The sequence below is a fragment of the Onychostoma macrolepis genome, chromosome 23, assembly GCF_012432095.1.
Source record: "Onychostoma macrolepis isolate SWU-2019 chromosome 23, ASM1243209v1, whole genome shotgun sequence".
Taxonomy (NCBI): domain Eukaryota; kingdom Metazoa; phylum Chordata; class Actinopteri; order Cypriniformes; family Cyprinidae; genus Onychostoma; species Onychostoma macrolepis.
The window spans coordinates 8494836-8522834 of NC_081177.1; the positions used below are offsets into that span (position 1 = coordinate 8494836).

Genomic DNA, 27999 nt, shown 5'->3' on the forward strand with positions numbered 1-27999 from the left:
AAGTTCTCCCACTTAGAAATCATGGAGGGGTCTGAAATTGTCATCGTAGGTGCATGTCCACTGTGTGAGACATAATCTAAAAAAAAAAATCCAGAAATCACAATGTATGATTTTTTAAGTATTTATTTGTATGATACAGCTGCAAATAAGTATTTGAACACCTGTCTATCAGCTAGAATTCTGACCCTCAAAGACCTGTTAGTCTGCCTTTAAAATGTCCACCTCCACTCCATTTATTATCCTAAATTAGATGCACCTGTTTGAGGTTGTTAGCTGCATAAAGACACCTGTCCACCCCATACAATCAGTAAGAATCCAACTACTAACATGGCCAAGACCAAAGAGCTGTCCAAAGACACTAGAGACAAAATTGTACACCTCCACAAGGCTGGAAAGGGCTACGGGAAATTGCCAAGCAGCTTGGTGAAAAAGGTCCACTGTTGGAGCAATCATTAGAAAATGGAAGAAGCTAAACATGACTGTCAATCTCCCTCGGACTGGGGCTCCATGCGAGATCTCACCTCGTGTGGTCTCAATGATCCTAAGAAAGGTGAGAAATCAGCCCAGAACTACACGGGAGGAGCTGGTCAATGACCTGAAAAGAGCTGGGACCACCGTTTCCAAGGTTACTGTTGGTAATACACTAAGGCGTCATGGTTTGAAATCATGCATGGCACGGAAGGTTCCCCTGCTTAAACCAGCACATGTCCAGGCCCGACTTAAGTTTGCCAATGACCATTTGGATGATCCAGAGGAGTCATGGGAGAAAGTCATGTGGTCAGATGAGACCAAAATAGAACTTTTTGGTCATAATTCCACTAAACGTGTTTGGAGGAAGAAGAATGATGAGTACCATCCCAAGAACACCATCCCTACTGTGAAGCATGGGGTGGTAGCATCATCTTTGGGGTGTTTTTCTGCACATGGGACAGGGCGACTGCACTGTATTAAGGAGAGGATGACCGGGGCCATGTATTGCGAGATTTTGGGGAACAACCTCCTTCCCTCAGTTAGAGCATTGAAGATGGGTCGAGGCTGGGTCTTCCAACATGACAATGACCCGAAGCACACAGCCAGGATAACCAAGGAGTGGCTCTGTAAGAAGCATATCAAGGTTCTGGCGTGGCCTAGCCAGTCTCCAGACCTAAACCCAATAGAGAATCTTTGGAGGGAGCTCAAACTCCATGTTTCTCAGCGACAGGCCAGAAACCTGACTGATCTAGAGAAGTTCTGTGTGGAGGAGTGGGCCAAAATCCCTCCTGCAGTGTGTGCAAACCTGGTGAAAAACTACAGGAAACGTTTGACCTCTGTAATTGCAAACAAAGGCTACTGTACCAAATATTAACATTGATTTTCTCAGGTGTTCAAATACTTATTTGCAGCTGTATCATAAAAATAAATGGTTAAAAAATCATACATTGTGATTTCTGGATTTTTTTTTTTAGATTATGTCTCTCACAGTGGACATGCACCTACGATGACAATTTCAGACCCCTCCATGATTTCTAAGTGGGAGAACTTGCAAAATAGCAGGGTGTTCAAATACTTATTTTCCTCACTGTAAATGCTTGCTGGAAAAAATTTTCAAATACACACCAAATAAATCTTTCATTTTTCAAGACAGACAGACAGATAGATAGCATTCATGCAGCTCAAACAGTAGAGCATGGCATTAGCAACCCCAAGTTCATGGATTCGATTCCAAAGGAATGCATTAACTGATAAAATGCAATGAAAAACATGAATGCTTATAAGTTGCTTTGGATAATAGCATCTGCCAAATGCCAAAAAAAAAAAAAAATTTTTTTTGGAAAGATAGTTAGACAAAGAGAAAGACTGACAGGGAAATACAAAAGGAGTAAGAAAAAAGAAGTGAGACCATCAGGGAAGATGAAGCCATTGATAACATCAACAGAAGTAATTGATTGAGCACATTGCTGACAAGGTGATTGTTTAAACTTGCAGTGGTGCATTTCAGTCAAGCAGCAGCAAGATGACTTAGATAAGAAAGCACACCAAGCACTTTTAGAGAGTTTTTAGACTTGGTCACTTCATGTGTTTTTACTAATAGCTATCTAATCATGGAAACACCAAGTGCCCACCAAGATGCATTTGAGACAGATGCGAGAGGTGGAGGTGCTTTGAGACGCGTACAAGATGCAGTCAAGTGTAAATGCTTCTGTTTGTTAATTAATCCCAAATTCCCAAACGGTTTAGGTTCACTCCATACAATCCACACGCGAGTAAGCAATCGTGGATGAGACACATGGATCAAGCAACCGCAAATCTCAAACATCATTTGCCATATGGGACTAAGAGACTGTTCAACAGAAAAGTTTGCTGCCCACCATTAGCATTACCATTAAAGTGAACTGATATATTTGCATATATTTGCATACAGCATGATTGGATATATCTGTATTACATAGAGACATTTGTGTGGCTAACTGTACTTTTCATTAAAAAAAGAGTTTTCATATTTCAAATAAAATGTACACTACTGATTTTGAAAGAAGTCTCTTATACTCACCAGGGATGCATTTATTTAATCATAAAAATGCAGTAAAAACAGTAATAATATTAATAATATAATAATACAAGTAATATTGTGAAATATTATTACTATTTAAAAATTGTTCTATTTGAATATATTTTCAAATATGTCTTCAGTATCACATGATTCTTCAGAAATCTTTCTGATATGCTGATCTGCTGCTCAATAAACATTACTTATTATTATCAATATTGAAAACAGTGGCGCTGTTTAATATTTTTGTGTAAACTGTGATTTATTTGAAATAAGTCTGTCACTTTTGACAAATTTAGTGCATCCTTGATGAATAAAAGTAAGAATAAATAAATTGCACTAAACTAAAAATTGCAATAAATTTTGAACAGTATAAATGAAGTAATTAAAATGATATAGATACAGGTCCATCTCAATAAATTAGAATGTCGTGGAAAAGTTCATTTATTTCAGTAATTCAACTCAAATTGTGAAACTCGTGTATTAAATAAATTCAATGCACACAGACTGAAGTAGTTTAAGTCTTTGGTTCTTTTAATTGTGATGATTTTGGCTCACATTTAACAAAAACCCACCAATTCACTATCTCAACAAATTAGAATACTTCATAAGACCAATAAAAAAAACATTTTTAGTGAATTGTTGGCCTTCTGGAAAGTATGTTCATTTACTGTATATGTACTCAATACTTGGTAGGGGCTCGTTTTGCTTTAATTACTGCCTCAATTCAGCGTGGCATGGAGGTGATCAGTTTGTGGCACTGCTGAGGTGGTATGGAAGACCAGGTTTCTTTGACAGTGGCCTTCAGCTCATCTGCTTTTTTGGTCTCTTGTTTCTCATTTTCCTCTTGACAATACCCCGTAGATTCTCTATGGGGTTCAGGTCTGGTGAGTTTGCTGGCCAATCAAGCACACCAACACCATGGTCATTTAACCAACTTTTGGTGCTTTTGGCAGTGTGGGCAGGTGCCAAATCCTGATGGAAAATTAAATCAGCATCTTTAAAAAGCTGGTCAGCAGAAGGAAGTATGAAGTGCTCCAGAATTTCTTGGTAAACGGGTGCAGTGACTTTGGTTTTCAAAAAACACAATGGACCAACACCAGCAGATGACATTGCACCCCAAATCATCACAGACTGTGGAAACTTAACACTGGACTTCAAGCAACTTGGGCCATGAGCTTCTCCACCCTTCCTCCAGACTCTAGGACCTTGGTTTCCAAATGAAATACAAAACTCACTCTCATCTGAAAAGAGGACTTTGGACCACTGGGCAACAGTCCAGTTCTTCTTCTCCTTAGCCCAGCTATATCTTTTTTTAAATAATGAACAAGCTCCTAATTTTTTTCTTTTGGGCCTGCATATGTATTTTAGGGATATTGAAATCAAAGTATCAGTATCCTAAGAATCTTAACTCATACCTTTAAATTTTCTCTTCAAGGATGTTGGATATCTGTCATTGTATTATCCCATATATTTTATGCTGAAGAGGAACTTTAATTACAGGCTTTCAATGACAGTTTCGGCTTCTCTAACAAGCTGCTTATTTTATCATCTTGAAGTAGACAACAACGAGCGTCGCCACTTGTAATAAAACTGTTGTTTTTTGCACAGAAACAGAGTACATAGTGACCAGGTGTGCAGTAATGGGATTCATTGCTGATTCTTACAATCACACAGAGATCCCAGCAGGCATGTGCTGAAACAGCTCTGCCTCATCTTACCCGTTTACTTCGCTTAGTGTAGTGTATGGCTGTAAGAATATGAATGCTTCCGGTCTTCACTTCCTACTTGAGCCCAGCAGGCAGCAGCCCAAACAAAGTGACAATAAGCCATCTGTCATACGAGCGTCGACTGCTGCACAGTCTCCAGTGCCTCCGGAGCTCCTTACTGGGGGACATTAGCAGGGTTAAACAGTCGGTAGGAAGGAAAGCTCTGGGAAAGCACAGCCATATGCTTCTTCTGCTCAACTGCGCAGTGAAAGAAAGCTTGCTTGAAGTGCTTCTCCGAGAAGATGTTATGCTTTTGGTATCCATTTTCTGGAAATCGTCAGGTGATGATTAGGTTGGAAACATGCGATTTGATTAATCCTAAACGTCAGAGCGTATGTTACGGTAATTGTTTTGTAGGAACCCTCATCAAGTTGGTGAGGCTTCTCATCTGCGTGACAGTTATCAGCCTTTTTTTCTCCATTTAATGTCACCAATCACCTTTAGCTAGAGCGTATTTAAAAAGCCATTGATCTTTATAATGCAGTGCTTTAATATGACAGTAACAGTTGTACGTGATGCAGGAAGTCAAATTGTGGAGATTGATGAGGGCTTGCAGGTGAATTATAATCCATCTACCTGAGTGATGCCTGCGCTGTGTTCCATACCAGCAGGCCGACAAATAAATAAAACCCACAAAGGTGACACTAGGAATTGATACTTAACAATCCCTCTGAGCAACAAGCACTAGGAGCGGCTTTGACTGAGAGGAAAACTCCCCCGGAGAGACAGAGAGCGAGAGAGAAATGGCAAAGCTGGGAAGGTTAATGGAAAAGAATGGACTGGATTTGCCAAAGGTCACACATACGGAGTCAGCACCTTGTTTATGATTAGAGGAGGTCTGAGCACAGCTTGTGTTTGAGCCGCTTAATAAAGCGCTTTAAATGACTATTGATTCATGCATCGGAAAGAGAACTATGAATCCGCTACGTGGTGATTACCTGTGTAAGCATAAGGTCCGGCGTTTTTAAACCTTAATGAGAGGCTGTACGGTAAAGCGTGGTCACAGAGGTTGATCCTATCCTTTTTAATTGGTACGAGGACCTATATTTCATTATAATAAATAATGTTGTATCTTCTAATTTCTAAAATTGTAGTCGGCCATGAGATGTTTGAAGACAAATTGTGAATTTTAATGGCCGGTGGACCATCTCTTATGCAAATTGACTGTAGAATTAATTGATTCGATCCAATTTCCAGATCCTTAACTAGATTGTGGGATTACTAACTAAATCTGGAATGTGATGTATGTATGGTGTCCTGTGGGCCGTGTGGTGCGGGGCTTTAACTGGCCGTTCCGCCAATTTTTCAAAAATTCCCAAGATGAACTTATTTGGAGCGTAGGCCGTAATCTCATTCCCTGCGCTGAATCGGGATGTGAATATGATGAGCGACTGATGGGAGTCTGTTAGTGCACTCAGTCTAGGTTAGTGCTTTGGATCAATGCGTGACCCTATTGGAAAAAAATGGGGAATTCAGAAGAACTGACCTTTAGATGAAGAGGCGAATAAAATGAAAGCAATATCCAGTTAGACTGGTAAAATTGCAAGGGGTATGAGTGTAATTACTTGATGTTAATAATGAGGTTGCGTAGTTGTAATGATGATTTCCTCATGGGGATATTGATGCTGATAGGTCGCTATGCAGAGAAAGTGTGCTTTTGTTCGAGTGTGCATGTGTTTGTGCACCCTAGCATTCATAAATTCACAGAATTGATATGCTATACCCTCCGTATTTTGTTATATTTATCAATGAAACCTATGCATCATTATACATCATGGATGAATGATATATTGGTGCCATATCATTGGTTATGGGCCAAAATTGTACATTTACTGGAATTAGTATATAATGCACCTGATATTGGATATTTAATTGTGCATACTTGTTTTGTGCATGCATATTTTTACATTTAGATTAACTTTGCCACCCTGAAATATAATCTTTAATAGCACTAATAATAAAAAAGAATCTTAGAATTAATACCTGTTTTCCTCGAGAAATCATCTGTAACTTTTAAAGCTATTCATAGTTTTATTTTAATGTTTTTTCCCCCCACAAAATAGTATATATTTTTCCCCAATGTTTATTTATACCTTTGATATAGTTCAGTCATTTAACAGGTATTGGCCATAGCATCAAATTAAATATTAGTAGGCTATCAGGTAAAACTTTGATATTTTTTTTTTCAGTAAGCAAAAAGAGGTGATGTGATCTCATAGCTTTATTTTTCTCTCTGAATGTTTTATAGCAATGCTTCAGCGATGGATATCTGTCATTGTTAGCCCATATACATCATGTCGTAGAGGAACTTGAATTATATCAACAACAGCTTTGGATCAATTCAGTCATGTAGTGTGGAGGGTTTGCGCTGTGCACTCTGTGTGGTTTTAAATGCCTAAAAATAGGTCTTTTTATTGTGTGAGTGGCCAGAGCAAGCTCTCTCATTCTCTGTGATCTTTCGCCAGGGGTCGTGTAATGCTCCTTAATGTGCTCGTAAATCATGGCTGGTCAGCCCATGCACACAAGAATGTAAAGAATCCAACGCAGCCTCCATCTATCTCTCGCTCTTCTTCTCTCTTCAAGTCAGTCCAGTAAATCTTTTTCTCCTGAACACTCAAAGAGGAATTTCTCTGCAGCTGATTTTCTGCAAATTAATTACATACTGAGCTCAGTGATGGATTTAGGAATGTAGTGGACCCGTTGTGCTGTTCTCTTTACCATGAACTAAAGCTCATACAGTGCTTTGTTTGAATTAGATCTGGATCCTTCTTAGTTCACAGGCTGATTTCCCATAGGGGGCTACATCACGCAAACACTGCAGGCCGTTTATTATAAAAAGTCGTCCTGATGTTGTTCGGTGGTCAGTCTAATAACAAGTGCGTGAACCTCTCATGGCCCATTGAACTTCAATTACTGAATTTCTCTCTTGTTATAATAATTAAATCATAATGTATTAATAATAATTCACATCAATTCATCTTGCATCCAAAATAGACATTGAGGGGGACATGTATTCATCATTCAGGTATTGGTCAATCAGTTTGTGGTTTATATATATATATATATATATATATATATATATATATATGCTGTGTGTGTCATAATCTATTTACTTACATGTATGCATATTTTGTATTCTTTATTAAGAATTAGGAGCATATTATATATATATATATATAGAGAGAGAAAGAGAGAGAGAGAGAGAGAGAGAGAAATGCAGAGAATAATTATTTTTTAATTCATTTTGAGAGCCTGTGATACATTATAAAAAATGCAATATATTTATTATTCTACATTTTAAATTTACATATAACATTTTCTCATACACACACACATACACACGTTTGTTTTAGTGGTTTACGGTGACTCTCCATAGGCGTAATGGTTTTTATACTGTACAAACTGTATGTGCTATTGCCCTACACCAACCCTAAACCTAAACCTACCACTTACAGGAGACTACAGGCATTTAGATTTAAAAAAAAAACACCATTTAGTATGTTTTTTGAGCCTTTTGATTTACGGGGACATAGGCAGTCCTCATAAACCACCTTCAAATTGTAATACCTCTGTCATACCCATGTCATTATACAAATTTTGTCCCCGTAAACCACAAAAACCAGTACACACACACACACACACACAGTGTATGTATATATATATATACAGTGTATGTTATGTATTTATATTTTAAATTCTTCATTATGAACATTTGCCTAAAGCATATATATTTAGATATGATATTATGAAAAAATTATTTTACTTTTTTTATAAAATATCTATTTTAAAATATGTTTTATGTTTTTATTTGTATAAATGCAATACCTTTATTAGACATATTATCGTTTACTGAGAGCATTTAAATTGATATTATTTGCCTGTTTAGAAGTTTTACATTCTATGTAACTAAGCCGGTATGTTAGGTTAGATCCAGTTTAAGTACAGCAAAGCACTCAGCATTCCGTTTAGTTGCACTAAAGGGGCCACCGGGAGGCCAACTCCTATTTTGCATATGGAACACTGCCGCGTGGTGATGAATGGTAAGTTCAGCAGTACAGCACAGACGGTGTTCCATTCTCTCGCGGCCACTCGTATAAAGATATGTTCGCGCACTTATCTGAAAATTACAGTATCAAATTATTTATTTAGCTCTGTGATTTTGCCTCGACGATTCATTACAGAATCATTTGTTCCTTTAATCAGAATGAATGGAATGAAAGGCTATTTCCATCCTCTTGATTACAGATGCTGCATTGTAATCTATAAACGGAAACAAGGTTGAGAATATAGTTAAAACCTATGATTAATTGTGCAATGTTGCTGATAGTCCTGAAATTAGTTAAGCCAGTGGTTTCAGACCCTCTAGGAACAGGGTTGAGAACCACTCAAGGCTACTAAGTTAGGCTACTAATTATATTGGCTCTAGATTGATTTATGCAGAATGACTGAGATTGGCCAAACTGAAATTGCTCAATTAGTTCAAATTTCAGCTGAAGTTAATATTTTTGAAAAGGTAGATTTTGCTGTTCCGTGCTTAGCTTATAAAATGACACACGGCGACGTCCTAATTAAACATAATTAATCAAAATGAGTTATCGCCCGCCCTGCCAGGGGCGGTGCCCACAAGCCTTGGCTTCTTCACCGCTAATGTTGCTGTAGTCCAATTTTGCTCAAATGTAATAATAGACTCTGTTTTTAGAAAAGGAGAAAACCAAATCTGTTTTCTTCACATCTGTGCTTCAGCACCCACACTGGAGAAGAGCATGTTGGAAGGTTGGAAGAGAAACACACTGCCTGTCATTAGGCCCAGCGGGTTGAGCGGTTGTGAAGCTGCTAGAGAGAGAGAAAGAGAGGGAGAGGGAGAGGGAGAGAGAGCGGGAGAGAGAGAGAGAGGGAGGGAGAGAGAGAGAGAGGGAGGGAGGGAGAGAGAGCGCCTTGTCTAAATGATTAATGTTGCGAGGTTGGGAGGCGGAGGCGGAGGAAGGCATATATGTAAGGTTATGTTTTAAGAATACAAAGTACAGTATTGCCTAATTCAAAAAGTATCAAAGTAAAATCCACAGAAGCACTTTAAAGCTAAATTAAGATTCACTCTCAGTTGTTCTCAGCTGTTTTTACCAAACTAACAAAGAAGATCTGAAAAACAACAGAATGACAACATTGTCATTTACATGCAACACATTCACTAGTACACTAAAAGTGGTAAGAACTCGAATTATGAACATATTTTACATCGCAACTCTGGCATGTTTACACTTTATGAATAGGTCAAATCAAATCAAAACATTATCAAAGCAATAATTCTGACAATGACGTAGCATCCTGTTTTGTTGCTTTATTCATTTGTCAGTCAAAACACCATGAATTCAGATTCAAATGAACAGTACTTTCAGTATAAACAGGAAAACAAAACTTTGCGTAAAGTCAAACTCAGTCAATAGGAGAACACGTCGTCATTCAACATGGGTTGAATATTTGAACATTTCTGGCAATTACAATCAACAACATTCCAAGTTAGGAGTTTCAGCACATGCCGTGGGAAAAATAGCATATAATTTTGGGAGCAATAAAAATATGTTGTGCACTTACAAAAGTTGAGCGGATGTTAATGACCATTCAAAGTCTTGAATGCCCTTTTTAAATTGTATTTTCTGTGCCCAAGAGATAAACTTATACAAGTGAGCCTGGATCTGTGCGCAATAAATCTTGGCGCTTTGCAAAGATATTACTACAGCAGTTTATGCACAGTGGAGACTAACTCTGATTTACCATGTACTAGCTGATAACATGTAATCTGGTTCAGAGCGAACTTGGCCATTGAACTTAAATTTTCATATAAATCGTCACGTAGGGGCAATAAATCTTCAATTTCCTTAAATATAAATCATGTCAGAGAGAGTTATAATGTGGGAAATAACTGGTCAGTGACAGAACAGGTACATATTTTGTGGAGAATTTGTATTTCACATATCCAAGAGGATTCAGTCATTTCCAACATTGATGTGAATCGTGTTTTAGTGCTGATGGAGAACCTGGTTGTTGGACTTCCTGTAGTTTCACTAGTGGCTCTGGGCACAGTTCATACCAGACATTGATGGTCTCTCATAGTGGTATTGGAATTTTAATGGCACTGGAGGATCCACTGTGCTGCCACTAATCACAAAAGGCTGGTTACCTGTTTCCAGGTAGGAGTAAGAGGACTTTGTCATTGACTTTTCTTTGTGATCTTTCTTATACTTCATACGACGGTTTTGGAACCAGATTTTAATCTGGCGGTCAGTGAGCTTCAGCAGCGCAGCCATTTCAAGTCTCCGGTTGCGGCACAGGTAAGCACTGAAGTGAAACTCCTTCTCCAGCTCGAGCAACTGGGAGGAGGTGAACGCTGCACGTGCCCGCTTACTATTAGGACAGCCGCTATCCTGCACTTCACCACTGCTGTACCTGGAATCACCTGGAAAATATGCAGATATATAGAAATGTTAAAGTACATCAGGTCTAAGATCTGTCAAGGTATAAAAACAGAACTTTCTTCCCAAAGTATTAACCATGTCGCATAGCATAATGCCAGAACAAATCTCTCTGATGCCTAAACTGTGATGATGAAAATGTAGCATGACATCCTTGAATATGCTCAGCTGCAAGTTTAAACCCCCAGTGATAAATCAGTGTACTGAGAATCCAGCGCACTGTCTGTGGGCAGACCACTGTTGGTAGACTAATCACTAAGTTAATTATCCATTTCATATGATTTCTACTGTGGTTAGATTCCTAATGACTGTGTGTGGATTTTTTTTTTTTTTTCACGCATTGTCCATCCTATCAACAAACATTCTTCAAGAAGTGACCTCAATGCCATAATGTAATTACTGCACATATAAGCTGAAAATCACCACATATTTGTTGTAACTTCTCATTAATTGGTGTATATGTGTGGAGAATATATTCACTAGTGTCAATGTATGATTTTGCTTAGGTTAAAACAAGTGAAGCAGTCTTATCTGTGTGACCCAGAAAAGCATAGCCTCAGATAATATAAAAATTTCACTGTAGACTTTTTTTATTATTCTGCTCCTTAGTAAAAGTTTAAACTTAATCAAGTTCACAGAACAACTGGCTGTCTCTAGAAAATATTACTTTTCTTAGAAGTTCTCTTCTTTTCTTTTTTTTCCCCTTTTATGCAGCTTATGCATTTTTAACTTGAGAAGAGCATATTTTCACACAGTGTAAGTGCTGTTAGACAAAAACGACTATACTTAAAATATATACATTGTAATTGTGTTTTTGTCAATGAATAATAAGCATAAAATGATATTTGCCCCATCTTTTTTTTTTTCCCCTATCCATGTGTCCACATTGATCTTGATGGACTGGATTGATAAAAAAAGAAAAAAGAATTGATTACCTTTAGTGAACACAATAAAACTTTAGTTTGAGACACACGTGGTTTCTTACATGGATGTTTACTGGAAATGAGCAGTCTTTATTAGTCAAGATTGAAATGTTGCCTGTAATTAGGGGTTCGTTTTCTATTTAAGGAGGAAGGAAAACACTAATAATTGATTAATAACTGTAGTTCTCAATGATGTCAGTCATTGACATCAGTGTGTCTAAGTGACAAATCACATTAACATAGAACCAAATCTGACCCAGCTGTTATTCATTATCGACTAAAATATGACTGACTGATTTGATTAAGTGGTTATTTCTAAGCAATACAAATCAATATACCTCATTTAGTCCAAAAACGAGTTCTCTCACCTGATTCCATGACGTTAATGGAGCTGAAGCTTATAGGTGTATGTGTCTCTCTCATCCAAGGGTACTTCTTGGTTGAAAAGCAGGAAGTTGACAGCTTGCACCCCTCATCTCTTTCTGTTGCATTCGCCCGGTCCAAGGATTTTGTCGTTTCATTCGCGGAGTGGCTGACACCAGCAGAGGGATGTTGAGAGAGTTTTTGAAAGTTCCACATATGGCCTTCATAATGTTTTGATGAATTTTCTTCAGCATGTTGTCTCCACGCAGAACTGCTCTCCTGCAGAGCACAAGGGGAGAAATGTGGCTCCATAGAACAAACATGAGATTTATTGCAACATATCTTCTTCAAGTAAGCATTGTTAATATGAAATTCGTGAAACGAATTCTTGTGCATCTCTAACCGCCCTAATCACTCCGGTTGGATAATTGATCACACAAGGTGTAGGAAAGACATAAAAGTACACTCACTGCCGTCTTTAATTGTTTTCCAGCAAGGGTAAACAATGTAGTCACGTGATGGCCTCCTCCAATAGCCTCGCGCACTGGCTGTTTGAGTTGTAAAGTGCTGGAAAGCAACCAAACGAGGATTCCGTTTTCCTCCGCATTCTTCACCTATTTTGCAATTTCGAATGATTATCCTGTGGACAGACGAAAAGCCATGAGCAGGGCGCACATATTACCCTGTTACCGTGCTGACAGAGTTGAGAGAGCGTGATTTGGGAGGTGGGAGGGAGAAAGAGACCCATTTGGACAGAGAAAAGACATGCATGTCTGGGATCGCGCGTCTCCTTAGTTTTGCCACAATGGACTGCAGAATACAGACTTCATTTCGGTGATAACGTTTTATAATACAATGTTTGAAACCTTGACTGACTTTTCAGTCCTCTTGTGGTAGGTATTATATAATAATCGACTTATTTGCCTTATAGTTAAATAACTGTTCCTGTAACGCTTTACAGTTGGAACAACAGCTCCATACATGTGTTTATTTATTTTATAAATATATATATATTTATATTTAAACCTTCTTAATCGTTCGAAAAAACAGCCATGTGGATGTTTTAGTAATGCTTTTTATTAATAAAATATTTGAGTAACATTCATTGTTTGTCTTTCTCCATCGTCATGTTTTGTTTGTTTGTTTGTTTGTAAAAAAGGATAACAATCAAATTTTCAGAGCTGTGAAGGAAAAATTGCAACGCGTTAAATGGATCCGTCGAATACTAATGGCGTTTCTATACAATTTCCGACGCGTGTTGAGATTTCTGCGTATTTTTACCTGGTGAAAAAGACATCAAGAGAATCAATGGGTGTGGTCAAACAAAGGGATTTTGACTGTCAGTGCTGTACTGACAGTGCACGTCAAAAATAATCTTAGTGAAATGATAGAGTTTCGTTTTTCAATTAACTGGCAGTATAAGAAAATAGTCGCCGAGATGGCTATTTGCTCGTCTCGGGTAACCAAAGAAATACGTTCAAATTCATCGCCTGTAGTAAGAATCCCATTGTCTACTATTTAAAACAACGTTCTGATGAACAAAGAGCGGGAACAGCCCGGATTTGGCGTAAGCACGACATTTTAGGGCAAAGTCTTTAGAAACTTGTTGGAGTCGGGTAACTTGTTGTTTTTAAAGTTATTTTATATATAAATACAGATTGATCACAAAACCTTTTGTCCTCTGACGTCATGAAGCTAAGCTGGTGGAGGGAAGAGGGTCATCGCTACAAAACGTTATTTAGCGCCCAACCTGTCCAGATCGCTGTTTTTCCCAGACACCTATCGACACAGTAGGATTCGTTTTTAGCCAATTGCTAATTAAAACGACTGCTTGCCGATAACATTAGCTACACATAAAGAAGTCACGCTGAAGTAAGTTAGTATCCCCAGTCTAAAATGAACATAAAAGACATCACCCTTCCTTTACATAAGTTGTGGACAGCTGTTGTCTCGCACTAGTGATTAATTGTGCACAAGGACTGAAAACCAAGGACTAGTCCCTTTTCATTTACTCTCCACAGTGTCTTGTTTGAGTATTTACTCAGACACTCAGTACTGTCAATAACATGTCTAACGTATTTTCGAAGACAAAGACTGATAGCCTCAACGATTCACTCTTTCTCTTTTAGGGATTTTTGATTTTTATTGCTCAGCTAATAATACACAGCTCTCAATGAGTTTCTGAAACGCAAAGAAAGGCCTGCCTGGATATGGGCAGGTGTGTGTTTTGAATAATGGTCGTCTCAGTGCTCACACATATTAAGATAACTTTGGACTGCATAAACAATGACGTGTAAAATGGCGGTAAAACTGACAGCAATTTAAAAGCCTTGTACTATTTCATTTCGGATGGTTTAACTAGTCAAATCATAACCATTCATACTGTTTATTAAAGAAGAATATCAAGGAGCCATGGGGCTATCCTCTTCGGTTGTAAGGCTAAAATCAATCTTTTTCTAAAAACGATTTGTTATTTTGAGTTCAGTGAATTGCTGTCACAAGCCTTGTCAAATAGAAGCATTCACTATGCATATTACAAGTCCGGCCGAGCTGCAGCGCTATTAACATGAAATATTACTGCGCCCGAGTGTGCAAGGAATGCAAGTGTATACTCATTCCATAACCACATATGAATGAGATATTCAATAAATGCTATTTAAACAATTTCGATGCATTTTTATTTCATTTTATAACTATTAATATTTTTGGAATTGGCGGTGGAGGCTATAGGGAGGGTTTTATTATTCTTCTGCAGGTTTTATGGTCTCCCTTGTACCTTTCATATATTTCAAACTCTTCGCTTATTGTTTGAAAGTCGCCTGTGATCTTGGGAATTTTCTAATTAAAGTAAGTTTGTTCCCTTGTCTCATGCCGCTGGGTCCATTCACTAAATCTGAAAAGGAATCTTTGATGTAGTGGCTCAGCAAGACCATAACTCAGCGCCTCCGCCGGTACACTACAATTCTCAGTGAACTCTGTTTGAACCACGTTGCTGGCAATAAATCATTTTTCTTTCTCTCACAAAAGCGCGCCGGTCGCTCTGGGTGTCAACCCTTTTATAATTCCTCCCTACCTTCTGCGCTCTTGTGGTTGCTGACACAAACAGCTGCATAAAACATCGATAATAACATCGCTTTAACCATTTCATGCAAAAACAGGCTCTCTAAAGAGGATAAAACGGCAATGAGGCAAATGTTGGAAATAGTAAACAAATTAATGGAATGCACAAAGGGCCGTTGCATGCAGCTGTCTGTTGCTTTCTCTACCATAACTCCAGCTCTTGAGGACATAACCTACAATTTTGGAGAGAGAGAAAAAAAAATATATATATTTTAAAACTTTGTATTGGGGCATGAAAGACAAATATTGATTCCGTGTGAATAGTTCTTTATTTATTTTTCTTTCTTTCGTATGTAGGATAGGTTATTGAAATCTACAAGCAGACCTTTTGCATTTAATAAAATCATAATCTTTTCATTGTTTCTGCACAACGCTACGGATTAATTTCTTCAATAAACATTAGTAATATCCTAATGGTTTTTTAGGCATAGGACAGATAAGGGAGTAAATCCAGGAAAGGATTTTAATGAACAGAGGATGTTGTTGGTTATAACGATGCATACAAATGGGTCTGTCTCTGAAGAGCAAAGACTAGATTTATATCTTCGGTGCCCTGCGTTGCTGTAAACAAATTTGAACCTAAATAAAACGTTTGAAATTTAGAGAGATCTCTCAAGAGTTCCTGAAACTTAGAAATAAACTCGACTTAGGGTCGACTGCTCTACAATATTGTTTCCATTGTTTCATTTTAAAGTGGATGAAAGGTGAATTCAGTCAACTATTAAAAAATATGTAATATTAGAAAACCTGAAATAGGAATACAATTCACACGTGGTACAGTTTATATAAAGTTGCCTTGTTGGCAGTGATTTCAATTTAACTTCCTCACACCTATGGCACATTTTGCATACTTCTGTATTCTGTACATTCAAGAAAGATAAAAGCTCAAAAATAAAACGATACTACCTGCTACTATATATGTCTAGAAGTTTTATTTGTATTTATGTTGAAATGTATAGTTTCAAATTTTATAATGTTTTCATTGCGTTTTATCTTTATGAATGATTGTCTGAAAGCGACTGGACTTTCCTCATAGTTCCTCTTAAGCTAAAGCTGTCCAATTTTGCAAGGATAGTTTAATGTTTTATTTCTAACGTTTTCATTGCGTTTTATCTAAACCCCTTATGACTAATAGTCAAAAAGTCATTGGATTTCTTTGTTTCTCCCAAGCTAAAGTTCTCAGATTTTGCAGGGATTTAAAAGTCAGTCTTTATTTTTTCAACAGGATTTAGCACACTAGAAATTATATTCTATGCCAATAGAACATGCCTATTTGAACCACTCACCATATTGTACAGAAAACGTTCATCTACGAATGCCATTTCTCTATAGAGAAGATGACATTAATCATTGCGGCGCAGCAGCACGTCTAGTGACCTCCTCATGACCGTATATGTTTAGACACATTGCAGACACCCCGGAGGACTGGACAAAAGCCTCAATGCACAATTGTACATCTATACCGTGACACTGGGAACTTCTCAGTTGCAGCAAGAGAGTCTTTCTTTTAGGCTACAAGGGTATGTCAACCAGTGAGACGTGAGAGTGAATATACTTTATTTATTGTTTGTTTGGTAAGCTTTAAAAAGAGTTTGCTTTGGAAACGTGCGTGACCTGCAATGATGTCTGTGTTTTAGGACTGTATGAGGAAAGTTTCTGACTTGTGTCCTTAAGCTCTTACATTAATTTCTCCACCTCCTTAGTAGCCTTTATAAACGTTTTCTTGAGGTATGGAAGACTGAGAGAGAATAAGATGGATCGACAGATAGAGAGAAACGGAGATGCTCACAGGTGGCCCTTCATCCATATGACCACCACTCTCAGTCTTGCATTCTTAACAAACTGCCCCTGTGCCATTACACGCCGAATTCTTCATTGTAATGAGACTTTATAGACAGACACTGGGTAAAAGACTACAGGTTAATTCGATAAAAAAAACAGGTTACGCATTGTAGCTTCAATCGGTAACTCGGTAAAATCAGGAACTTTTAGAGATAATGGATGTTCTACTATTCAGTGAGCGACTCTCTTAGGTTGTTGCCTGGCAACTTGAACAGATCACAAGATCACTCATCTCTTTCATCAGACATTTGTCTTTCTTGCCTTCAGTAATCCAGGAAGAAATAAAAATATATATTGTTTTTTTTTCACGAATAAAAAAAGGTATCCTATTGTTAAAATAATCTAAATTCTAAATAAAATTACACCTTGCGTTTATTTATTTATTTGACCTCCAAGCAATGGTTTGATGAATCTTTTCAAACCACCAAGCAGGGGTGCGTTTCCCAAAAGCATCGTTAGCTAACTATGGTCTTTAGTTCCATTGAACTCTATTGGTAACGACGAAACTTGCGACCATAGTTGTTTTTGGGAAACGCACCCCAGATTGTTCATTGTTACATAGAACTTGCTTGGCAGCCAGATCCAAAGAACTGATGGCCAAAACTTTCACCAGTAACTCCAATAATTTAACACGAAAAAAAAGTGTGAGAACACTGGAAATTTGATATTGACGTTAAAATTGTAAATCTTGTTTTACGTAGGCTACCAAAAAAAAATTTCACTTCACTTTCACGGTCTTGTGTTAATGTACAATTAATTAACTAGCTTTTACATGTTGCATAAATCCTGATATGGAAGTCACATTATGGACGACTAAAGAGTAGTCATTGTAACTTTATCGAGTTTGGCTGTAATTTTGCGCTTCTCCTGCAGGTGACTTCATGACTTTTCACAATGCAAGGGCTCCGATTTCTCCAGAACACTTGTCAATCTACGACGATTTACATGCTACTATTTACAATACTTTGGGGGAAATAGCCCATAATTCTAAGATGATTTAGGCGTACGGGAAACCCCAAAACGCGCCCAAGACTTTTATCATTAAAGGGGTTTCTGAATTTACCACTTAGGCTTGTTTGTCTAACACTTAACCAGAAGCTAAGGCATGTTCTCAATTAGCACAAGTTTATGGGCTAGCTAATGGATTTCTAGTTCCCAGCATGCTTTGCGTGTGACTGGATTAGGAGTGTTGTTTTATGTGTTTTTTGCGATGAAGAATTATTATTATTAGTATTTTTAATGCACAGTTCGGGGGTGTCTTGATGTTGTAGGATGAACTTATTTTTAATGTAGGCTATTTTTCTTAATATAAATCACAATCTACGCTTTAAAAAGTGACGGAACTATGTCTACCTTTCGATGGTGTTTTGGGGTTCATTCAATCATATTTAATATTTCTGACTTGAATAAAAGCAGTTAATTTATGTTTTTGTCCCATGAAGTACACTTTGACAATATTTTGTTGCATCATAATTCTTTTTTTTTTTTTTCATTTTCAGGCTAGAATTTGTTTTTAAAACAATTTTGTTTTCTGTCGTGTGTGTCCCCTCTCTTGGTATGCTTTAGTTTGGGTGGCCATTAGGCATTGCATTTGGGGTCATATTGAGTGTAAAGGTTAAGGGGCAAGACATCAGAACAAAGATTATGGAGATTGTTGAGTGCAATGCAGACACTCGTCTTCGCTCATGTTCTTCGTTTCGCATAAAATGTGGCAAAAAAGCACGAAAAGTGCAAAAGTCAAAACCATGGTTAGACTCTCACATTGGACACTTATCTCTGGAACAAGAGCTGTATTTATGTATTTCATGTGTCGAGCGGATATTCAGTGTAAGGACTGCCACATTTCTGGAAAATAACATGGTGACCCCCGATTCAACTCTGAGCCTTTCTGCGTCGTTCACCACAGCTCAGTTTACACAGAGGACCTCGTAACAATGCTAAGAACCTACACCTTTCATCGCTAACTTAATTGCTTTGAGAAGACACTTATCTAACAAAAAGAGCTGACAAAAATACATTTTAGAATAAAAAGCCAAAATAACAATGCCTTCAGTACTTCACAGAACAACGTGGCTCCACCTTGTAAAGCTAATTTCTTATTGTTCATTTAAGTTTTTTTTTTTAGTTACGAAAGATGCATATTTTTAACGTGTATCATTAAGTTTTTTTTTTTTAGTTACGAAAGATGCATATTTTTAACGTGTATCATGTTTCAGTAAGATATCGTGAGAAATGCTGCACAAGAAAAGCGCCATGGTTATGGAAATTAGAATAGGTAAACCAATGGGCAAGGCAAAATAATTGCTCAAATAGGCCTATATAAAAAGTGGTGCGTTGTAAAAATTCAATTTAAATCCTACATGTAAACTATAGGGCAACCAGATCAATTCACACAGATGACTCGTTACTAGTATTTAACTACTTCTCTGAAAGAAACAATGAGCTGTTCTCATTATAATTTTATGTCTTGTGGAGTAATTAACATGGTAGAACTTGTATGCCTTAACGGGTCAGTGTCAGTGTCAGGTTCAGTATAAACACACGCAAAGTGTTGTTATTCACTTCCCATTTAGGTGAGGAGTACTGTCTTGCTATGCAAACGCTAGGCTACTTTAAAATTAAACTATGTTCCCCGAAAGCCTCGTTATCTGAGTACCTCGTAAATATGTTCGTAGATTAACGATAATTTTAAACCACTCATCTGACAGTATATGTAAGGTAAAGAGAACTCCTCCAATTCAGCACTGACACAATATAAAAAATGTGCATTACTGTGCAACTGCAATCACTAAATGGTTAAAGCAAGTCAATATGAACTAGTAATAAAAGCATAAACAACTGTAACTGTATTAAAAAAAATAATCAATTACAATATTAGATAATGTAGTATGTGTATATTTCTTAAACAGTGAATTTATTTAACAATAAATAAATGCATTTTTGATAAAGTGTTTGGTAAACGCGCGTTTCTGCAGACAGGTGATGATCTTCTTGTTCTTCCTGCTTGTCTTTTCCTCCTCTTCCTCCTACAAGGGCAGGTTCAAAAACCTAAGCAAAACAGTTTTTGTGCATCGTGGCACTCACTACTTGTATTGCAGGGCAAACCATCAATCATCTTTTTGATTTATAGATGCATACAAAGAAATGTCCACCTCCCTATACGGTACAGTTCACTACAGTGCGGATGGGACCGTGGCCGATTGTAGCCCTGCACTGTGCCCTTCTATGATTTTTATGGCTAGCAAATATAGTGTTATAGGTTAACCACTACCAGATCGCATCTGGTATGATGCTCACATTAATTGAATTATGTTATAATTATAATTACTGAATTATTTTCTGAATTCTTATATTTATAATTATTTAAGTAAATATTATACAATATATATTTATACAATATATATATATATATATATATACATAAATGTACAAATAATAATCACTCTAAATGATCATAAATATTAAATAAATAATTTTAAATAGAGACATTTAAAAAAAATAATAAATCCAATATTTTTCTTAACTTGCAGCAACTGGACAATAGGACAACTTCTTTAACAAACTGCAGACATTTCCATTTTTGTAGTTAGCCTTTTGTCATATTGTAAGGTTGTAATTTAAAGTTGTATGTACAGTTTGTTTTATAACAAACGACCTATGTGCTGGTTTTGGAAACGGTACACCACCATCATTAAATGATGTACGACAGAAGCGAAGACGATCTTTAGAGGGTGATTTGTAACTTTATTGGAAAACAGGGCTTAGTGCAACTGCTGGCGCCATGTTGCTCATTCTGCATAAATTAAGTTATTGGGATCAGTTATGAGGTATCGGAAAAGGCCTACTGTTTTTGCAACTATAGGTGCATTTCTTAATTGCCATCAACAAATACTGTGGGAAAATATATCTAATATAATACTGTTCTAACAGCTTTAAAAAAGTTAGGATATTTGGAATTATTTGTACTTGTCACCTAATTAGACTACATCTTATTTAGCAGCAAAATAAAATAATATTCTAAGCACTGCAGCACAGAGCACTAAAGCAAAGTCCCTGAAGATATCATCTTCATCAAATACCAAAACAATTAAAGTTACAATTAAGTAAAATTTTAACGTAACCTTTTTGATATTAGTCAGTGTCTTCTGTAATATATGTTCCAAGGAGCCAACACTATTTGTGAAAAAGAAAATTGTATATATATATATATATATATATATATATATATATAAGGTTTAGTAGCTTATATGTCCTTCATGTGGCAACATCTAAATTAACTGGTTATATTGAAGTATGAAAAAAAAAAATTAATACGACTAAATCAACCACACTGAATTCGGTTAAACAGTTATTTTAAGGGTCAGATCACGTAGAAGGTGGCTTTTTGCAGTGTGTGAATAGATACTAAATATTGTTCTAAATAAAGATTTATACATGCAAAAATGAAACTTGAATGAAAGTTTTTTTTTGGCAGCCACACAACACATGCTATGACTTCATATATGCTTCTTAACTCCTGTCTCCTAAACGAAACTGTTTGTTTGGTTTATGAATGTAAATATTAGTTTAGCACATTAGAAGTCAAACGTGATTTATGCGTTATACTCTTTCTCTTAAAATGCTTTTTCGTAACACAAAAGCTGCTTTACATCTGCCGTGGAATGTCAGAAATCTATCAAACAATGTCAGCAGTATAGCAGCGCTCCCCACGAGAAAAGGATTCTTAAAATTTCACTGCTTTTTGTTTCACGAAAACAGGTTCGTTTTACATGTTTTTTAAAAGCGGTCATACCTGTTTGACTAACACAAAAGCTGCTATTAAATATTTAATAGTCAATACAAAAATCTATTTGTACACGTCTACATTTTGTATCAATTGTAAAGAATAAAAAAAGTTTTTTTTTCCCATTTAGGTGAAGATAGAAACATTAGACTGGGCAGCACTGCTGGCTCGAAAATGGATGCCCCCCTAAAGAAAAAGTTACAAGGTCGCACGCTACAGAAGAGCCTTGTCCCAGAGTACACCGATTTCGTAGGTCATACAGTGCAAAGCAACAAAGGAGAAACACATTCAGATGTCCTTCTTCTTCTATTGGCACATCAATATAAGCAAAAACCCACAATGAAAGCAAGAGCACCGGTGGAACCCCAGGAAGCCTGTGAGGGTGCACACAGAAGGTACACGTTGAGAGAGCCAGTGGGGTCAAGGGGTGGGAGAGGTCGGGCGACCCGGCTGAAACGAAACTAATGGGACAGAAAATGTGTCCCCAAATTGAACTCGACTTTTCTTAGTCGCCACAAACTTCAATAAAGTACCTTTTCAGCCTCGCGACATGGAGGCGACAGCATCTCGAAAGAGACTGCCGGGATGCTACGATTTAGGCGTGCACATTCGTTTCTCTCTGCTGTTCAGTCACATAATGGTCTCTGAATGCAATTCTGCACCTACTCTTTTCAAGTGCCTTTCCAAAGTCATGGCCAGGCTGAGACGATGGCCAGTGCCTTTCTTCTTATTTAGGTTTGGACAAACTATCCGCTGAAACATATTTTGCAGTGACGCTTTTGTGCACTATTTAGTGCCTGTACAACTTAATACATTAGAAGTACAATTGACTATTGCTGCCGGACTTGATTGATGGTCTAAAATGACTCACTCTTTTGTGCTTCTCAGCCCCCCACTTAGCAAGCCGTTGTGTAATCTTCATTCAAGTCAGGCCGATTTACAATTAATCAAACACATTCCTTATTTTCTGTACATGTTTTTTCTTCTTCGAGAATTGATATCAATAGAGACGCTAAGTGTTCTAATATTTAAATGTTAATATATTCTTGTGCATTTAGAAAAAAAACCCAAAAAACATCACAATAGAATTTCTACTAATTTGCATGTGGGAGCGTTCTGTGCAGCATTGGAACTGGCAAGGCCACAGCGTGCAGATTTTGGCCCTGTGTGTCTAGCTCCTATCTGCTTTGGCGATGACGTTGCTTCGAACACGATCTAGCGCCACTTTTTAAAAATAACAATATGGCACACAAAGAGGAGTGGCCTGAATCAGAACTTTCAAGGTACTAGGATTATATTTCACAACATGCAAATTGCTTCTTTAAAAATAACAATATGGACATAGCTGACCGATTTCACAGCCTTTGTCTCTTTACATTGGTCTTTTTACACACTTATCCCATAACACGTATTTTTGCAATCGTGTTTAGTCGTGGTTATTTTGTAATAAATCATGTCATACTATATTGCAACTGAACATATCAAGATTAATTAGCATTAATTTAAATACTAACGAATTCCAAATCATTTGTTTTATTTAAACTCAACAAAACTAAGCACATTTAAAAAATGTTCCATTACGTCCATAAATTGTTAGACCTATTTTTACATTCTCAATATCTACCAATTTCTCACTGTTATCCATAAAATAAAACGAATTGCTTGAATTAGTTTCTCAGCTTCATAACGCTTGAAATCAATAGTGGAAAAATAGAAGCAGTGCAGGACATTTTTGAATACTGGAATTGATTTTTAGAGACATTTTCAGCCACGTTGAAAACAGTGTAATGAATAATAACAAGCCATCCTGTGGAATGAAAAGCGATAAGGTCCCTGCTAAAAAGGCCCGAATTATGTGCCACGTTAAAGGCATACATGAGAAAGTGATGGGTACATAACCCATGCTAACCCACAAAAACCGAGCGCTTAAATGTGAGAGACTGCGTTGTAGATATTAGAGGTTGTATGGCAGAAATAAAGCGTCTAATTAATTTTCTGCAAGAACGAATGCACGGATAACATTGTTTTACTTTTGGGCCTACATCTGCATATTCAACTGACTACTAACACGAAAAGTCTCTGCATCCCCTGTTAAAAATTTATATTATAGAGAAAATATTTCGCTATTTATGCACTGAAATTTAATCTACATTGCATATTAATAAAAGTCACTCAAGTCTAGGTAAAACTAATAGACACTTACGTTTTATTGACCAATATAATTAGCACAAATACACTAAACTGGTTTTTTATTGCATCTCACAACAATCTGCTGTTAATAGCCTAAACACAACGCCATCACAACAAAACCTAAATGATAATTTAAAATCTTAACCTTTCCATACGACAGATAACCCACAGCATGATTTACATTTAAAGAAAACAAAGACGTTTAAGATCTTTTTTTTTCTATCGATACCCACGATAGTGTTTTTCATTTACAGTACAAAAAAAAAAAAAAAACGTACCAGCTCTCTCAAGTGAGAAATAAATAGATTCGTTGTGCACTTCACCTTGGCAGCTGGGCAAAGAAAGGCCCACAAATAACATTTGAATAAAATGTCCATATCCTGCTTGCCCAAAATATTTCTCTTGAAAAAAAAATAAAACAAAAAAACAAACAAACATCATATTGATTCAGTTTTAGATAAATTAAACCCTGTTTCGCGTAAAAAATAATCCATAGGTATTCGCAATAATCCATGCTATATAACATGCATTTTATATAACTGTGGACTTAAAGGAACCCCCTTTACGCACAAGATACCTACGAAAACAAAATATATTATATTTTATAAATAATCAGTCATTTGTTCTTCCCTTCTCTCCTCGAAATAGTTCTCTTATAACCTTGTAATATCCTCGCCACGCTCGGTTCCGGAGAGGTCCTCGGAGGCTGACATGGTGTTAGTGGTGGAAGCTGCCGCCACAACGCCAGTCGCTGAGCTTGTGTTGGACCCGGAGGAAATGCCCGTGGAGGAAGAGGATCTGACTTTGGTGTTTGGCAGCCTATGGTCTTTTTTCCACTTCATCCTGCGGTTCTGAAACCAAATTTTGATTTGCCTTTCCGAGAGGACCAAGGAATGAGCAATCTCGATACGTCTTCGCCGTGTTAAGTACCGATTATAGTGGAATTCCTTCTCCAATTCTAAGACTTGCTGGCGAGTGTAAGCAGTTCTAGACCGCTTGGGTTCCGCTCCATTGTAACTAGAGTTCACTGGAAAGAGGAGAAGCAAAGGGAAAGAAAGAAAGAAAGAAAGAAAGAACAGAACAGAATAGAAAAGAAAAGAAGCAGCGAGGGAAGGATAGGGTAAACAAGCGTGTCTTTCATTGAGAAATGGTGGCGACAGAGGAAATGAGGGTGGGCTAAAATATCTAAAAGTTAGCTTTCTATAATAAGGCTAAAATCACATTGGACTCAGCACTGAATTATTAATGCAACATTATAAAGCTTAGTTTTTCTCTGGTCCCAGATCTCCCTCACTCTCTCGCACACTCATAACAAGAGAAGCCACATGGTGATACGACTGCCCAGAGTATACCTCGGCTATAAAATTTATGGTGGGTGTAATTACCAATGCCTAGTCGTAAATCCGCCTCAATTGTGCCATTTCAAAGGCTTCTATCCTATCGTAGCAGAGGCTGGCCAGGGGATGAGTGTAAAAAGGAGTGAGGCAGACGGAGAGAGAGAGTTAGGATGAGGGGCGAGCTTTATAGTGCTTAAGAGAAATACGCTCAAGTTGCCTACCGGTGCTGACGTGAATTTTCTTCATCCAGGGGTACACTACGGGTTGTTTGGCAGAAGCTGAGCTGTTGGGATGCTCCGGGGTGGCTTGATTGCAGGCGGAGGATGCAGCCGGAGGGGTGGCAGGAGACAGGGGTAACGGTGGGGGCTCACATGAGGCAGATTGCCCTTTTCCGAGCAGGTGCCCCGCGTGAGGCAGTCCATGTCCTCTTTGAGTATCAGGCTCAGGGATGCTTGCACAGTTATACTGACGCTCCTGGTAGCTTGCCCGCGGAGGGTATAACTCCTGGTGGTGATGCTGGTAGCCACTGTCCCTTGCACGGCTGTAATATTCGGGGCTATGTTCGGGAATGTAGCTATTTTGCGAATATTCCTCGCAAGGAGGAAATTTCGGATCGATGTAGTTAGAGTCCATCAAATACGAGCTCATGATCATTAATTTCTGGAGTGGAAAATAATTTTTCTAGCTTTGTCGTTTTTCTGCTCCATAAAGCCCTCCTACTAGCGAGCAACCCTGTAAAGTTACTTTTACCACGTGATACGATGGCCCAATGGCATGGGGCGAAGTAGTCCCCGGATAAGGAACCACAGCTTTCGCAAATATACCTTCAATTTTCCGCCATTGTCCGCGAAGTCTTTCAGTCTCTCTATCCCTCTCTCTCTCTTTCTCTCTCTCTCTCTTTCTCTCTCGCTCTCTCTCCCTCTCTCTCCCCCCTTTCTCGCTCTCTCACACTCATACACAATGGCCAAATCTTCTCGGATCATGCCACAGCACCTAGAGTTGTTTCTCAGTTAACTTGTGCATGTGCTGTTAACCTAAAAGATTTGAGCTAATTACACTGTTTAAAAAATATAACAATTAATTTAAATAATAATAATAAAAAAATCCATCACATTTAAACTTCAGTAACGGATCAGATATAGGCTTCTTAACTACGGCTAATAATTACACAAAACTATCCTGTGCTATTTTACCGCGCTTTTTATTACAGCAAGTTAGCCTCCTTAACATGAAGGCAAATAAATATTTTAGAATGAGCATATTTTCTCTTATGTCTAATCCGTATATGCCAGTGCAAAGCAAATTTCCTGGATAATTGGCACATATGTCGTTATCCCTATTATTTATATAGGCTACAGTTAATAAAAGAACCAAGTGAAACTACGTTAGAAATTCTATTTATACAGTTAACTTATGATTCCACGACTTCAGGCAAAATGTGGAGGTTGAGAGTAGATTTGGTGTTTAATTAAGCTATAAAGGCTTTAAATTAACCGTTTACAGCGATGGCATACATCATATTTCCGCTTCTATGACCTGTACAAATTTGGGTATGTTTGTCTTCATGTAGCCTAGTAGTCCTGCTCATTCAAACTCCTCTACTTATGACAGTAAGCACACACGACTTTCATGCAAAGTCACGTGCCTCTGATCGAGATGAATACAAACCCAACTTGGCTTTCGTGGTTTATACGTCGCCCATGTATTCCTGTAGAGACGTATTTGCGATTTTCATGTTTTGGACACAAATTCGGTTCTACAGGGTACATATAGACGACTACTGACAGGCCTTTCTTCTATTGGAAGTTTTGAAACAGAATTCAACGTACAAAATAAGTCTTAGACTATGACCTCTTCACCATCTTGAATAGGGGCTAAAGCATTTTCTGGGGACATGTTTCTGTTTGGCATCTACAATATTTGGTCAGAATAAATATCTAGGGAACTGGTACAATAATATATATTTTTAGTAATATTCGTTAGTCGTTACTTAAAAAAACGTAAAAATAAAAATTGCTTTGTTTTAATTGTTGTAATTTTATTTTTTATATTTTTAATTATTTATTTTTCATTTGCTCAAAAACAATATGGCAGTAAAACTTGACAATCAGTAGTGAGACCAACAAACTGCTTTTTTCTTTAGACGGATTTGGAAATGCTGTTATTTATTTAGAATCACATTTATTTATTTATTTAGAACACTTAATTTATTAGCCTTTTCACTTGAATCACATGCACAACAAACACATTGTTCCATTCAACACAAATTGTTCGCGTTATGACAGAATTAATGTCATGAGAATTTTATTTTTTTCGTTGAGGTTAAATGTGTTTTGAAGAGTTCTGCTTTTTTATATTTTCCATATCACATTTCAACACTCCAATAGGTTAAGTAAATGATATTGAGAACATGAAAGTGAGTGGGCATGAGAGGGAAAAACAATAACATGAGAGGGATAAATAATTTTACTATCAAATTCTATTAAATCTCGAAAACATAGGAGCACCCACTTGAATATTCCGTCTCAGATATGTTGTGCACAAAGCGGACACGTGACAGCACTGATGAAAAATAAGTTTCTTTTGTTCCTTGGGGTTTATTGTGCACGCTATTACCATATGACCGCCCGGTAACCTGCAAGACCGAGCCCTGCATTTCTCTCCCCACTTTAGCTATC

The 27999-nt window shown here is 37.4% G+C and overlaps 2 protein-coding genes across 5 annotated transcripts in view; both read right to left on the reverse strand.

The window, feature by feature from the left end:
• Window positions 1–9397: 9397 nt before the first annotated feature.
• On the reverse strand, window positions 9398–27008 carry hoxc4a (homeobox C4a). Of its 2 annotated transcripts, XM_058762659.1 has the most exons (5): window positions 25543–27008; window positions 24645–25011; window positions 12519–12689; window positions 12055–12356; window positions 9398–10747 (listed from the first exon to the last, which is right to left on the reverse strand). In XM_058762659.1, exons 1-5 carry the CDS (start codon window positions 25973–25975, stop codon window positions 10356–10358), a joined length of 1665 nt encoding a protein of 554 aa, XP_058618642.1. In that variant the 5' UTR covers window positions 25976–27008; the 3' UTR covers window positions 9398–10355. The 2 variants fall into 2 exon arrangements, with proteins under 2 accessions (XP_058618642.1, XP_058618641.1); XM_058762658.1 differs by lacking the exon at window positions 9398–10747 and having other exon boundaries at window positions 12152–12328; window positions 12520–12689.
• hoxc10a (homeobox C10a) overlaps window positions 12553–27999 on the reverse strand; it is a 106079-nt gene continuing 90632 nt past the window's right edge. For 2 of the 3 annotated variants that reach the window (XM_058762655.1, XM_058762654.1), the window contains one exon: window positions 12553–12689. The gene's annotated coding sequence lies outside the window, so the exon portion shown is untranslated. Of the gene's footprint in view, window positions 12690–24887; window positions 25012–27999 lie in introns of those variants that run through there. The other variant, XM_058762657.1, reaches the window with a different exon arrangement.

Coding starts and splice junctions, on each gene's coding strand:
- hoxc4a (XM_058762659.1), bottom strand. CDS start 25,975: ATGATCATGAGCTCGTATTTGATGGACTCTAACTACATCGATCCGAAA. Junction 25,012..25,542: donor GAAAATTCACGTCAGCACCG/GTAGGCAACTTG, acceptor TCCTCTTTCCAG/TGAACTCTAGTTACAATGGA. Junction 12,357..12,518: donor AAAACAATTAAAGACGGCAG/TGAGTGTACTTT, acceptor TTGTTCTATGGA/GCCACATTTCTCCCCTTGTG.